At 34.9% G+C, this 14,849-nt stretch overlaps 1 protein-coding gene across 1 annotated transcript in view; it reads right to left on the bottom strand.

Annotated features, from left to right (window-relative positions):
• Positions 1-5,064: 5,064 nt before the first annotated feature.
• The window catches only part of LOC108716770 (clavesin-2), a 46,087-nt gene continuing 36,302 nt past the window's right edge, over positions 5,065-14,849 (bottom strand). Inside the window, exons 3-5 of the mRNA XM_018263209.2 lie at positions 13,100-13,210; positions 9,925-10,145; positions 5,065-8,364 (exon numbers count right to left, since the gene is read on the bottom strand). Of these exons, the coding sequence (XP_018118698.1) occupies positions 8,277-8,364; positions 9,925-10,145; positions 13,100-13,210 (420 nt within the window). The 3' untranslated portion in view covers positions 5,065-8,276. The remainder of the gene's footprint in view (positions 8,365-9,924; positions 10,146-13,099; positions 13,211-14,849) is intronic.

The following is a 14,849-nucleotide window of genomic DNA, read 5'->3' as shown; positions in this document are numbered from 1 at the left end:
TATAGCTCAGAAATGGGAAAGAGGTGTCTGCAATAAAGGCCATGGAGTAGGCTGCATTTAATCTGACATGTACAGAGAATGCAAAATAGAAATTCACCCATAGAGCACACAATGTGTTAAAAACATCACCATAGTGTTTATTACAGAAGATTCTGATTACATGATATAGCCGTGCCATAGACACTATGGTGGCATTTTAAATATCTTTTTTGCTTTACAGTTGAACTTTCTTGAAACTATTTTGAATTTACATTAACATATAAACAAACTGGTTGAAGAGCATACTTAGGAGCATATTTATTATGCTGTGTAAAACGAAAATTACCAAAAACTGTGTAAAAAGCTGTGTAAAATAAATGGTGAATTTATCGAGGTGTGTTTTATTCTACACCATGCAAATGCCTGATTTGCCATTGTTATTTTACATTGCTTCAGATCTTTGTAAGTAAGTTCCGGAGGAAGTGACTCTAAAAAAAACCACAAAAAATGTTACTCCCTTTTTATACATTAGATCGAAATGTAACTGGCCCTACTGCTAGTAGATCCAGAGGAAGGCAAAAAAAACCCATCTGGAATCTTTCCAATTTTCTTCATATGGGTGAAAAATTATATCCTAACACCACTACACCTGTAAAATTCCCTGAATCAACTTTGTAATAAAAGTCAATTGTGGGAACCCTATATTCTCTAAAAAGACATACAACCATTTCTTAAAGCTATTTCATGTATCTGCCAATACAACCACTTCAAGGAGAGAAAAATGTACATTTTCAACCTCCTTTCATCTAATCTCCATAGATACTTTCATGACTGTGTGAAGGACCTTCTGGTAAAGTTGCCTTTTCTAACTCTACCTCTACTACGTCCCCTCTCTCTTTCGGAGTTCCCTGCGGCTCTGTTCAAGGCCCTCTGCTGGTCTTGCGCTATACTACTTTGCTAGGAAAACTTATTCAGTCATTTGGACTTCAGTATCATCTGTATGCTGATGATACCCAACTCTACATGTCTACTCCTGACCTCTCTCCTTCTGTCCATTCCCATGTTCCTCAGATATCACTCACAGTAAACAACACCACCTTTCATTTGACCACACAGGCACGCTGCCTAGGAGTTATCTTAATCTTGCATCTGTCTTTTTTACCACACTTCCAAACACTAGCAAAATCTTGTCTTATCTCAGTTCAGAATAAACCAAAACACTTATTCAGTCTCTCATCATCTCCCATCTCAATTACTACAACCTACTCCTCACAGGTATTCCAACAACTCATTCTAAACAAGGCTGCTAGACTCATTCATCTATCTCACCACTCAACATCAGCCGTTCCCATATGCATATCCCTTCACTGGCTCCCAATCTCCTCTAGAATCAAATTCAAACTGCTCACACTTATATTCAACAGTGAAGCCCCTCCTTATATTTCATCTCTGATCTCCAAATACACTCATTCACGCAACCTTCGCTCTGCTTCTGATTTTCGCCTCGCTTATCCTACAATTACTTCTGTCCATTATGGTCTACAAGACTTCTCTCTGGCTTCTGTTTTTCTCTTGAACTCTCTTCCTAGAGCTGTTAGACTTTCTCCTTCTTTTCAAACTTTCACACTCCTTAAAGACCCACCTGTTTAAATAAGCATATTCAATGTACCCTAATTAATCAATCATTGCGGCATCATAAATCACAAAATTATTTCTAAAATCCTAATATATCAATTGAACCTATAGTTTGTAAACTCTCACGTGTAGGGCCTTCTAATAACTGATACAATCATTGCTAATACTCCACAGATGTTGCTGAGAACATCAACTAATGTAGCAAATTGTAACAGTTCAGAATGTGCTCCTGGATTACTGAGCTGCCCGACTGAAAAATCAGAGACAAGTACACTAATCTTTAAAGTTGTATTTTGGAAGCACAGTAAAAAATAAAATATGGAAGGTAACTGAAAAAAGTATATCCGTATATTTCTGGTGAAAGCAACTGAACTGAAAAATGTGTTTGGAAGGTGAACAACCCCTTTAATTGTTAGTGGATCAAGCTGTCAATGGAACGAACAGTATTGGGAGGCAGATGTGACAGGAAAAGCAAATGAGCAAGAGTCTTACATTTTCCCAGAAGCAGTTACACAGTTACATAGCTAAATCAGGTTGAAAAAAAGACAAAGTCAAACCCCTCCAAATGAAAACCCAGCATTCATACACACACCCCTCCATACGTTCACATCAATTATATTTACCCATATCTATACTAACTATAGAGTTTAGTATCACAATAGCCTTTGATATTATGTCTGTCTAAGAAATCATCCAAGCCACTCTTAAAAGCATTAACAGAATAAGCCATCACAACATCACCCAGCAGTGCATTCTTCAACCTTGCTGTCCTCACTATGAAGAACCACATATGTTGCTTCAAATGAAAGCTCTTTTCTTCTATTCCGAAGAGATGCATTCTGGTGCGATGATCCTCTTTATGGGTAAAAAAGGCCCCCTGCTATTTGTCTATAATGTCCTCTTATGTACTTGTAAAGTGTAATCATGTCCCCTCGCAAGCGCCTTTTTTCCAGAGAAAACAACCCCAACCTTGACAGTCTACCCTCATAATTTAAGTCTTCCATCCCTCTAACCAGTTTAGTTGCACGTCTCTGTACTCTCTCCAGCTCATTTATATCCCCCTTAAAGAATCAGTAACATAATTTTTTTTTTTATTAAAAAATTTGTTAGAACGAAAAAAAACACAAAGACATATTAAACTTTTAAATTGCTAACTCTTTATTAAGAAATAACTTCCAGAAACTCCACTTGTGCTCCTCTTTAGAAAAGGCGATCTGGCAAACCATTGTGTGGCGCTCGATTTCTCCTCCCTGCTTTCCTTATAGGAGATAGCCAGGGAGGAGATATCGAGCACCACATGATGGATCATTGCCTTGTCACCTTTTCTAAAGAGGAGTGCAAACAGAGATTCGGGAAGTTATTTCTTAATAAAGACATTTTAAAAGTTTGAAATGTCTTTGTGGTTTTTTTTCATTCTACACTAAAAAAATTTTAATTAAAAAAATTGATGTTACTGATCCTTTAAGGACTGGACTCCAAAACTGCACTGCATACTCCAGATGAAGCCTTACCAGGGACCTATAAAGAGGCATAATTATGTTTTCAGCCTTGAGTTAATGACCTTTTTATGCAAGACAGAACTTTGTTAGCTTTAGTAGCCACAGAATGACACTGCCCAGGATTAAACAACGTGTAATCTACAAAAAACCCTAGATCCTTCTCATTTAAGGAAACTCCCAACACACTGCCATTTAGTGTATAACTTGCATTTATATTATTTTTGCCAAAGTGCATAACCTTGCATTTATCAACATTGAACCTCAATGCCCATCTCCAGATCATTAATAAACAAGTTGAAAAGCAAAGGACCTAGTACAGAGCCCTGCGGTACTCCACTAACAACACTGGTCCAATTACCAGTGGTTGCATTTACCACCACTCTTTGAAGTCTATCTTTTAGCCAGTTCTCTTTCCAGTAACACAAAACAACCTTTAATTTACTGATAGGCAGCAAATTCTAGCTGCTGAATGGTTGCTATGGATTACTGTTCCTTGTAAACTGCCTTTTTATTACATAGCCCCATTAAGTTAGGCTTACAAATAAGAATGATTCCCCCGAGGAACTTATCAGAGCAAACGTAATATAGAAGGGGGACCCAGTCTTTTCTCCAACCATTCCACTTTTTTTTTTTTTTTTTTAAAGGGAGAGTGGCATAAAGGAAAAGTGTCTATGTTGTATTGTAAAGGAGTGGTCTGGGTTATGAATTAAGGTAAGGATTCAGATAATCAAAGCAGCCTGCTGGGGTAGAAAGTATAACTGGGACTGGCTGGTGTCATAGTTATGTGGTTAACCTCTATGGGACTGTAGATTTGCATGATTGAAATGTTAAGTTAATACTTGAAGATGTTCAATAAGCAACTGAGATTTTACCCTACAGATTTTCTTCTTCTTGCGAGTTATTTATAAGGGCGTGAAGTAAAGGGTAATGCCTAGTAATTACGACTCCCATGTAACTATATATACATGGGCATCTGCAGCAAATGATCTCTGCAGATGCTCATTAAAGGAGAAGGAAAGGCTAGAACTAAGTAAGCTTTATCAGAAAGGTCTATATAAATACACCAGTAAACCCTCAAAATAATGCTGCTCTGAGTCCTCTGTGAAAAGAAACACGGCATTTCTTTCCTTTTATTGTGTACACATGGGCTTCTATATCAGACTTCCTGTCTTCAGCATAAACCTCCAGGGCAGGGCTTGAGCATGCTCAGTTTGCTCCTCTCCCCCTCCCATCCCTGCTGTAATCTGAGCTCAGAGCTGTAAGTGAGCAGGGAGAGACTCAGGCAGGAAGTGATGTCACACCAAGCTTATATGGCTGCTTCTATCCTAAACAAACAGAGACAGTGTCTAGATCTGTTTACTCAGGTATGGTAAAGCATTCTGCAGAATAAATATAGCATTCTAGCTTGCATTATTGTGGCTAATCTATTGGCAATAAACCGTCTTGAAGCTTTCCTTCTCCTTTAATATTTATTACACTGAGAACTGGGTTTGTTTTGCTTCCATTATTTCTACTTGTGACTGAGACGAAACCTAAGTGATTACTGCATCACATGTCCACCTCAAAAACACACTTTTTACTAACGTGTGTTAAATTTCACCAGTGCCATTGCCCATAGCAACTAATCAGGTTTTTTTCCATTACTTGCAGAACTGATCGCTTATTGGTTGCTCCTGGCATCTTCACTAAACCAGTTTAGTATTGTATTTGTAAATGAGACTCCCTATTGCCTAAAATGGTTTAGTGTCCCTTTTAGGAATAAGGTTGTTCATGATCAGTAATGCACCACTTCACTTTTGCAGAGTACAGTAATACTGGGATCTGTCTGGGAGTCCCAAGAGTAATAATTAGCCTTATTCAATATTATATAATAGAAGTTTGAGTGCAATTATTGCACTACACCACTGAGAATAAATACATTTCTAATGGTGCAAATAATAATTAATACTAATAATAATTAATGCATTTTTATTGTAATGTTAAAGATATACATCAACACATGCGCAGATATCATTACAGTGTTTTGGCTATGTGTCTAAAGAAATATTTATACCCGTACTGTACATAGTGTGCAGAAAACACACTCTGAAAATACGGCAAGACAAAAAAGAAGAGACTACAGAATCCACATAAATTTATTCCTGGTAAAATAAATTAAATAAATACAAATAAATAAAATATTTATCCTAATGTATTAAGTCATATTTAAACACTTTGTTGATAGATTGTAAAAATATTTCCTTTTAACTGGTTCAATCCACAAACATCACACAAACATTATCTTTGATAAGAATAGCTATAGAAGTAGAGAAAGCGTTAAATAATAAATCTTACTTCCTTAACATCATATGCCACAAAACAGTGTCAAAAGGGTGTCATTGCATTATGGGTTTTTAACAGGCCAGGAGTTAAGATTACCCCTGTAGGAGGGGATGCAGATCACTCAGTGGCATGAGCAGCAGTGTGTTGGATACATGTGGCCTTTAGCAGGGATAGCCTTAATCCATGGCTTTATTTGTGGCCTATTTCATGCTTTACAATGCCCAGTAATAAATATTCAATATTAAATATTTCTCCATACAAGTAATGCAGTAGAGTGGAATATTATATTTCCATACAAGCAATGCAGAAGGATGATCTTACCTTTTTTTAAAAGGCAAGATCATACAGAATATTCTCCATAAAGAGCAGTGTGTCCTGATTTCATTCTCCCTTTGAAAAAGGATGGCAGCAAAAACATTTTCTCACATTAAATATTTATAATGCACAGACATAGCACATCAGCTAGAGAAAGAATCATTCTGTTACCATAGTAACAGCCAAAGGCCTACTGTCTCTCTGGAGTGCATCTCAGCGTCACCTATGGTACCAATCCTGTACAAAACATGTACATTCTCTTATGTGGGGTTCATGGTTATACACATTCCAGGTCCCAAAGAAAAAAAATATCTTAAAATGTTCTATCACGTTGGAAATGTGACTGCATTGCAGATAACTTTATGTAATTTATTAAAACAAAGTGTATTGGGGGTTTCAGCTACAAAAGCACAAATACAGACTAAAGTTTTAAAAATTCTTGTTAAATAATAGTTCAAAATTATGTCATAGTGTGTTATTAAATACATACCGAAATTTAATCATCTTAAGCACAACACATATTTGTTATCAATTATGTTTTCTCAGACCTTGTATATGTAGTAGACTATGTGAATGTGTAGGGAACATAATAAAACAATTTCTAAGAGGGCTTTGCTTGTAGTAATTCATAGCAACCAGCAAGCAAGTAGCATGTATCAGCCTCTTATTAAAAAGCATACATACTTTATGACTGGTACCTATGGGTTACAAGACCAAATTTTTCATTGACTGTGGTCAGACTCCATTTTTATCTAGCACAGGCAATCTGTTTTGGAGCAAACTATGATAAATAAGACAGGTTTAAGAATTACAAGAACAAACTAAACTATACAGTGCAAATTTAAAGAAATCTGAAACATTCTTTGGGCATATGAACATCCAGGCCAAAGTCTATATTTATAAATGCCCCTGCTGAAAAATTAAAACAAAGTATTTTATGGCAGTAATGTAATAATAAATGGTTGGACATTTCTACTTGTCTAGTACCCATAGCAACCAATCAGGGGGTAGCATTTACAGGTCAACTGTTCAAAACAAAATCTAATTGGTTGCTTTGGATTACTAGATGTGGGTGAGCCCAAGTCTTTTCGGTACAATACACTACATACAGTATGTATCCTGGCAAGATTTTAAAACACTGTTAACGTGGCATAGTTTTTACACACATGCCAGAAAAAAACACAATTTGTACAAAGGGTAAAAAAGGATTTTCAACCATTTAAATTACAAACTGAAATTTCTTATTAATAACATTAAGATTACTGTGTTTCTTCCCAGCCCCAGCACAGATTAAAAAAATTGTCTGTGGTTATTTACAGTATACTTCTGAAAGAGCCTTTGTTATTTAACTAAGCTGTTAACTTGTGTTTTTGCTCATTCCAAGGCCATCCTCATAGATTAATAAGGGTCTGGCTGTATATTAAATATTATGTTTTTTGATACACCTTTTGATTATGCACTCTTTGAGCACAGAATCTGCCAAGGTATAGTAACCAATATAAAATTGTGTTGGAAATTACTTTGTATTACATAACCCACATAAAGGGACTTGATAAATAAGATGAGATTTAAAATCATTTCCTTCACTGTAAATGTGTACAGTAGTGTATTTGTATAACACATCTTGGAAATGCCTGAAGATAATGTTTCTATTAACACATGGTATAGCTTGAACTAATGTGGTTGTGTACAATTTGCAGATGATAAAATATGCTCTGAGTGACTACATGAACCCAACATTAAACAATATACAAGATTGTAGACAACATTATCATTATTGGATTTCTTTGTAATTGTGAAGCAATATTGACTCTCTCTCTGAATAAGATAAAATGAGATCCAAAAATGTTTTGAGTGTATCCAATTAATTCCATATTATAGCACTTTGTTTGCACTCAGTTATTTTTATACATTTCACTGACAAGGCTGTAATGGCACTATAAAAATAACATTACAAATCCCCAAAACAAGCTGATTTGGCACAGTACAGATATTCTTTCCTCTGTTTTTTTAATTCATAAAACCAAGAAAGGTAAACGGCACTCCCCAATATGATGATATGCTATACAGTTAGAAATGTCTTTTTTTAATTAGCAAAACCATTTTGTACAGAAGTTCCTCTATGCGGTATTCAAAGTAAATGCAGTGTGGCAGCTGCTTTATGGCTTTATATAAAAAGATGGAGCCTAGGACAATTATATATTCTTTGTTGTGTCAGTTTTTGTGAACATTACACATTTCAGACATAAATTGGTGTTTATATTTTGTTCACATGTTCTAGTCATGACTTATAAATCTAAAGAGAGATTACAGTACACTGAACTCTATTTACAGACAAATTGTCACTTACAGAATAAATGCATTAAATGCATTGGTGATCTCTCAGAACTGCAAAGAATGGAAACACTTTTGTGTGATTACATTTCGTAACATTACATACATAATATTTTCCAGTTACATTCTTATAAGGTGTTTCACTATTTCTGGAAATTCTGTCATTTAGCAGAGCATTTTGCCATGAAAGTGCTAATCAAGCGACAATAAAGGTTGCAGGTTTTCTTCTTCATTTTTGTCATTGTGTTTCAGCACCCCTGGATCCACTACTGACTGTGATCTGTAAGTAGGAATAAAACAAAGCATTTCATATGAGATGCATATTCATCTGTAAATCAAATACAAGGTATTATTTTACTATTCCAGAGTCAAAAAACAGTACAATATAATAATAATAGAGTGCTATTTTATTTACTGTATAATATAAAATACACATTGGATCATCAAAGATGTATACAGTAGATAATTCCTATCTATTGATAATATGCAGTTCAGTTTTGTTTGCTAGTACTACTACAGAACATACTGAAAAAAGCAACAAAGTTGCCTCTATAGGTAGGAATACCTGTAATATAATATTATGCACACAAAAATAACCATACACATATTTATTATGTGTAAGAGCTAGAGTAAACGTGCATACACACATTTTTAAGACTCCAGACTTGGTTGTGTGTACTGGTTTCATAAATAGTACATGCAAAGGAACAAAGCTTAGAGGGAATATTATCATGGAAAAATATAAATCTTTCCTTTTTTGGTAACTTTTCACTATCATAGAGATGATTTCTGACACTTTACTAGAATAAATTAAGACAAATCTATCTTTCCTGGAGGACAGGTTTTCTGGAAAACCATAATGCTAATGGCATGAGTTGTGTTTCTGGCCAAAATCCACCAGTGGAAACAACACCATTGAGGGCAGAAGTACGCCTTTGTAGTAAGCAATGAAAAGAACAGTAATGACTTGTCATTGTGTACTTGGGGCAGGTTTACGCAAGGGTAACACAATTTAGTGTTTTCTGTCTGAAATCCACTTCTTAGGAACAGTGGAAATTCAAGTATATAAAAATTGGCACATTCCAAATACCGTATATACTGGAGTATAAGCCGAGTTTTTCAGCATCCAAAATGTGCTGAAAAAGTCTACCTCTGCTTATACTCAAGTCAGTGGGCAGTAGCTGAGATTGCAGTCACTTTTAATTATTCCTATACCAACAGTTCGCTTGGGGAGAGACTGCAATATCACACAGTGCCCTCTGTTGGTGATGTGAAAGATTAACAGTGACTGCAATATCACACAGCGCCCTCTGTTGGTTATATGAAAGAATAACAGTGGCTGCAATATCACACAGCGCCCTCTGTTGGTTATATGAAAGAATAACAGTGACTGCAATATCACAGTGCCCTCTGTTGGTTATATGAAGGTTTAACAGTGATGGCAATATCACACAGCGCCCTCTGTTGGTTATACGAAAGATTAACAGTGATGGCAATATCACACAGCACCCTCTGCACATGGTAGTGGGACAGTGGGACAATGCACACAGTAATCCGTTTGGCAATTCTCTGTCACCATCAACTTTGCAAAGAAGTCCGGTTGATCGCTGGGTGGGGGTCGCTTTGGCGGAATGTGCGCTGCTGGGAGACAGGGCTGTAGTTGTGTCTAGGCTTATACTAGAGTCAATACATTTTCATAGGTAAAATTAGGTACCTCGGCTTATACTCGGGTCGGCTTATACTCGAGTACATACGGTAGATTGCTTTGAATGTAACTACAAAGCATTTGTATATTTCCATACCATAACCCCAAACCAACACACCAGCAAAAGAAACACACCTTTTCATGGCTTTAGGAGACAAGTCCTTTTCCACCTCTTTTGTTGGCATACTATAAGTTTCTACATTGTATTCACTCTCATCGTCATACTCATGATCCAACAGTGTTCTTGCCCATGTTCCCATGTCATATGGTGGTAGCATTCCTCCAAACTCAGAAGGTAGAATCTCTGGATGAATTAGTTGATGCAAGCTGTTTAGGTTATTCCCATGCAAAAATATCTTAAAAGGGCAAGAAAAGGTTTCATAAGCTAGTTTCAAAATACCATACAAGACAATATTGCAATTTTCTATAGATAAATGCCCTTAAACAAATGAATATAAAAATAAAAGAATGACCAGGAAAACCCTTTTTACGAAATGTGGCATTTGCTATCTAAATAGTCATAAAGGAGTAAAAACTGATTTTATTTAGAAGAATGAAAAAAAGCCTAAGAAATAAGACAGCATGCTACCTTTCCTAATTAAGATAAATCTAAAACTAAAAATTACAGGTTTCAAGATATTTGATTATCAACCATGTACAAATGTGGTAAAGCAGTATACCAAACAAGAACACAAGTTAGCATATGTGTTAAATTAATTGTGTAAAATAAACAACATTATCAGATCAGTTTAGTGAAAATGATTATTCTCATTTATCTACAGAGACCAAGCTAGAACTGCTGATGTTAGTTCTTGAAAAATTAGAAATGGCTACTTATATTATCTGCCTTTACCTTGCTCTCTCATTCTTAATACTTTAAGGACTTTCATGGTGCAGTTCTTAGCATAAAAACCACAAGCCTGTTAGTTTGACATCAGCAATAGGAAAGCTTTTGGAAGGGGTCATAAGGGATAAGTTACTATAAATCTGTGCCCACATGGCTTTATGTGTTATATATACATCTGGCCAGAATAATCTAATTGCTTTCTATGAGGAGGTAAGCAGAAACCTAGACATTGGGATGGCAGTGCATATGATCTTAGCACTTGATACAGTACTACAGAGAAGAGTATTGATTAAAGAAACAGTGCATATGCATATGATCTTAGCACTTGATACAGTACTACAGAAAAGAGTATTGATTAAAGAAACAGTAACACCAAAAAATTAAAGTGTTTTAAAGTAATGAAAATATAATGTAGTGTTGCCCTGCACTGGTAAAACTGATCTGTTTGCTTCAGAAACTCTACTATAGTTCATATAAACAAGCTGCTATGTAGCAATAGTGGAAATTGAAAAAAGGCTATATGGCACAAGATAAATAGATGATAACAGATAACATTATGTTCTACAGAGCTTATCTGCTATCTGCTGTGTAGCTTGAGCCTTTTCTCCTTAAAATAGCTGCCCCGTGGCTACACAGCAGCTTATTTATATAAACAATAGTAGTGTTTCTGAAGCAAACACAGCAGTAGCAGCAGGGAAACACTGCATTTTATTTTTATTACTTTAAAACTATTTAATTTTTTTATGTAACTGGTCCTTTTAATTGAGGAAATTTGGCCTGGAACATAATATTTGTTTTTGGATACAGAACTGACTGAAGGACAGATTACAAACTGTTGTGGCAAGTATTTTCTAATTGTAACTAATTTCTAATTAGAGAAGTTATTAGTAAAATACTGCTGGTGGTATGTCATTGGCCTTTTGCTTTTTATTTTGTTTATTATTGACCTTTCGGTGGGAATCCTTCCATGCAGGATGTTGTCGTTTTGCAGAAAGATTGACTAATTTGGAGAGCTGGGCAGCAAATTGGCAAATGAAATTCAGTGTTGACAAATGCAGCTTTGGTTATTAACATATATGTAAATTATACACTAAATGCTAATGTGTTGAAGGTTTCCTTAATTAAGAATGATTTGGGGATTTTTTTTTCTAGCAACCTGTTTAACTCTAGGCATTGTCAACCAAGTGGCTACTAAAACAAATATAGCTGTCTTGCAAGAAAAAGGCAATGAAAGGGCCCAATCCTTAGGAAGGATATACATGAAGCGGAAAGAGTGCAGAAATGTGCTAAAAGGGCTGGAAGAATTACACAATGAGTAAAGATTTTCACGTTTGGTGTTAAGGTACTTTTGAGGGGACCTGTTTACTCTTTACAAGTACATTAAAGAAACTTATAGACAGATAGTGGGGGATCTCATAAAAAAATCAATGAACCAGAGACCACTTGTTAAGGAACTGACCTTTCATTTAAAGCAGCAAAGATGGTTCTTGATGGTGAGGACAGTGAGTTTGTGGAATGCCCTGCAGGGTAATAATGTGATAGCCTTTCAGAGTGGCTTGGATGTTTTTTTGAATAAGCATAATATTCAAGGCTACTTGGAACTACAATTAGTTTAGAATAGGCATTGATATATAGAGTTTATTTGTTCAAGTGCATAAATCTTTATAAGTCTGCATAGGTATATTTATGTGCATGGGGTCATTTAGAGGGGTTACAATTAATGGATTTTTTCCTTTTTTACAACCCAAATTAACTATTTAACTATGATACATGATTAATTTTTCTTTAATAATTTCCATTAAAAGCATGTAGTTAATTACTTGTATGTTTTAGTGGTATTAAAAATATGTTTGTTTTAATTTAGTTCAGATGTTTCTGTGACTCATTTCTTTATGTTTTGCTTTTCATTTTGTATTAACTAGAATTTTTTTATCTGACTATTATTCCTAATATAACCTTATAATTTGAAATTGCTGAAACCAACTCTCTTGTCACCATTTCACCTGTGCATAAACTATAATACTGAATCTGATCTGAGGGTGTCTATGGCAGAAGAATACAAATAAGAGAAACCTTGCAATGTTCTAAAATTTTTGTTATGTTATATAGCCCTCTTCTGCTACAGCACAATATCTAGCACACATTTTAGGTAGTTAAAAATTTTTTTTTAAAGGAATAATTTATTTTATACAGATGAAGCCACTTGGATTTGTGAGATAAATGCGTCATGACTCATGGTTAATTGAAGAAACTGCGTTATCTAAAGTCATCTTAACTCATTTAATGCATTTAACCTTTTCATTAGCATACCAAAGCACCATTGTGAACAATGGTGAATGCTTTAATTAGATGGGATGTTGTGACGCAGTTTTCTGTGTTAAATGAGATAAATGGGATATCTGTGTTTAGTTATTCTGTGTCAAACAGACAAACCAAAGTGGCTGCATCTGTAGATAATGTTACCCTTTTCCGTGTCTTTTCCTTTAAGAAAGGCCTTATAACAGTGTACAGGGCATGTATATACCAAGGTTGATTTACAAAATGGATTCCTCCAAAGCGTGCAGGAAAACTGTCCTGTAAAAGAAACAAAAAAGGTATTATGTTAAAAAAAGAAGTTTAATAAAATGTAAAAGTTAATGATAAAAGTTGGCTTATTAACTGTCCTTTGTACACCATACATATTCAACTTTATCAATGCTGTGGCCAAATTATAAGACATGCCCCATATTTGAGGATACAATTAAAGTTAAAGTATAATAGGAAAACATTTATGACAAACCAGGTTTATGAAATACTTGGAGGCTAAATTCAGCCTGGGGGCCAGTTGGACAACCCTGACCTAGAGTGTTGCTTCTGTGAATCTTCCCATCATTAATTGTAAAATAAGTTCAGTGATATAATCAATTTGAATGATGTTTTAATATAAATTTTAGAAAAGAAAATCGGGAAACCAACCATAAACAGCATGGAGACCCAAATGTATGTCAAAGTGCTACAGCACTAAGGGACACTTACATTAGGGGTTTTTCTGTGCTCTGAACCTTGCACCGCATTAAATATAAATCCAGTACAAGGTTCATAGTGCAGTGCTAGGAAGCACAATACAACCATGTCCTTAATACCTTTGTACCAGTGCTTGCAAGGCAGGGGTAAAAGCTTGAAAAACATATTACTTTTTTGTATTATTTGCACCATCTGTAAATCAGCCCTAATTTATTCTAGATAGTGGAAACCAGAACAAAATATAATCCATCATTGTTTTGATATGCATTTTTTTATTTATTGCACTAAACAAGGCAAAATCTGAAACTGAAAGCAGTTATATTCTTCTTTCATATTTATAAGCACAATAAAAGAAGCAGTTGCCCTATGAGAAACTCTCTGTATAAACAAATCCTTCCCTTACTCTAGCTACAGCCTTTGTTAGGATCCCACGCATTCTGGATAATAGGTCCCATACCTGTATAGAGAAGAAAGATACCCCGTACTTTATTTTATTTGAAAATAAATGTTGTTGGTTTTTTTTTTTTTATTAACTTAGCTTTTTTGCTGTAGTTTTACAAATACTTTATAGCAGTCCCTAGATAATTTCAAAGAGCTTGCTGCTTGTAATATTATATATTGTATATTGTATATATTGCTTTTGGGTGACTTTTGTTTCCAAATAAGTGGCACTGGGGTGTGAAACTGGTAATTAAAGGCAGTCTTGCTTCCACCAGTAGAAACATAATTAAGAGGCAAACTTTGACTTAGATAACAGCACATTTGGCCTATTGGGATAAGATTAAGAAGATAGTTTTGAAAATGCTAAGATAGCCTTTTTTGCTTGCCCAGTGGGTAAACTGGATAGAAAGAAATAATATACAAATAACAGAAACTTTGAAAAAAATTTAAAACAAATTTTACACAAGTACACTGAAAATCTAGAATTTAATAGTTTTAGTTAATGGATATGCATACATTTTTATAGCAATACATTACTTTTCATTTTTATCTCTGTTTACAGTGGTGGTATACCGCTAAGTTAAGTATACAGGACATGTGTTATCCATGCATTCTGAATATTATTTTTATAAATAAATATCTATTTTCTTGCACTAAACAGTAAAATTGAAAACACTTTTGTGTATGTATTGCCGAGGTATGAAGAGTGTTAATAACAATACATTAGTTCTTTTTTTCAGGTATGGGATCCATTATCCAGAAATCCATT

Source organism: Xenopus laevis, chromosome 5L (genome assembly GCF_017654675.1).
Source record: "Xenopus laevis strain J_2021 chromosome 5L, Xenopus_laevis_v10.1, whole genome shotgun sequence".
NCBI lineage: Eukaryota > Metazoa > Chordata > Amphibia > Anura > Pipidae > Xenopus > Xenopus laevis.
Note: the sequence above shows the minus strand (reverse complement) of the source record. Positions and strands in the feature narration are given on the sequence as shown.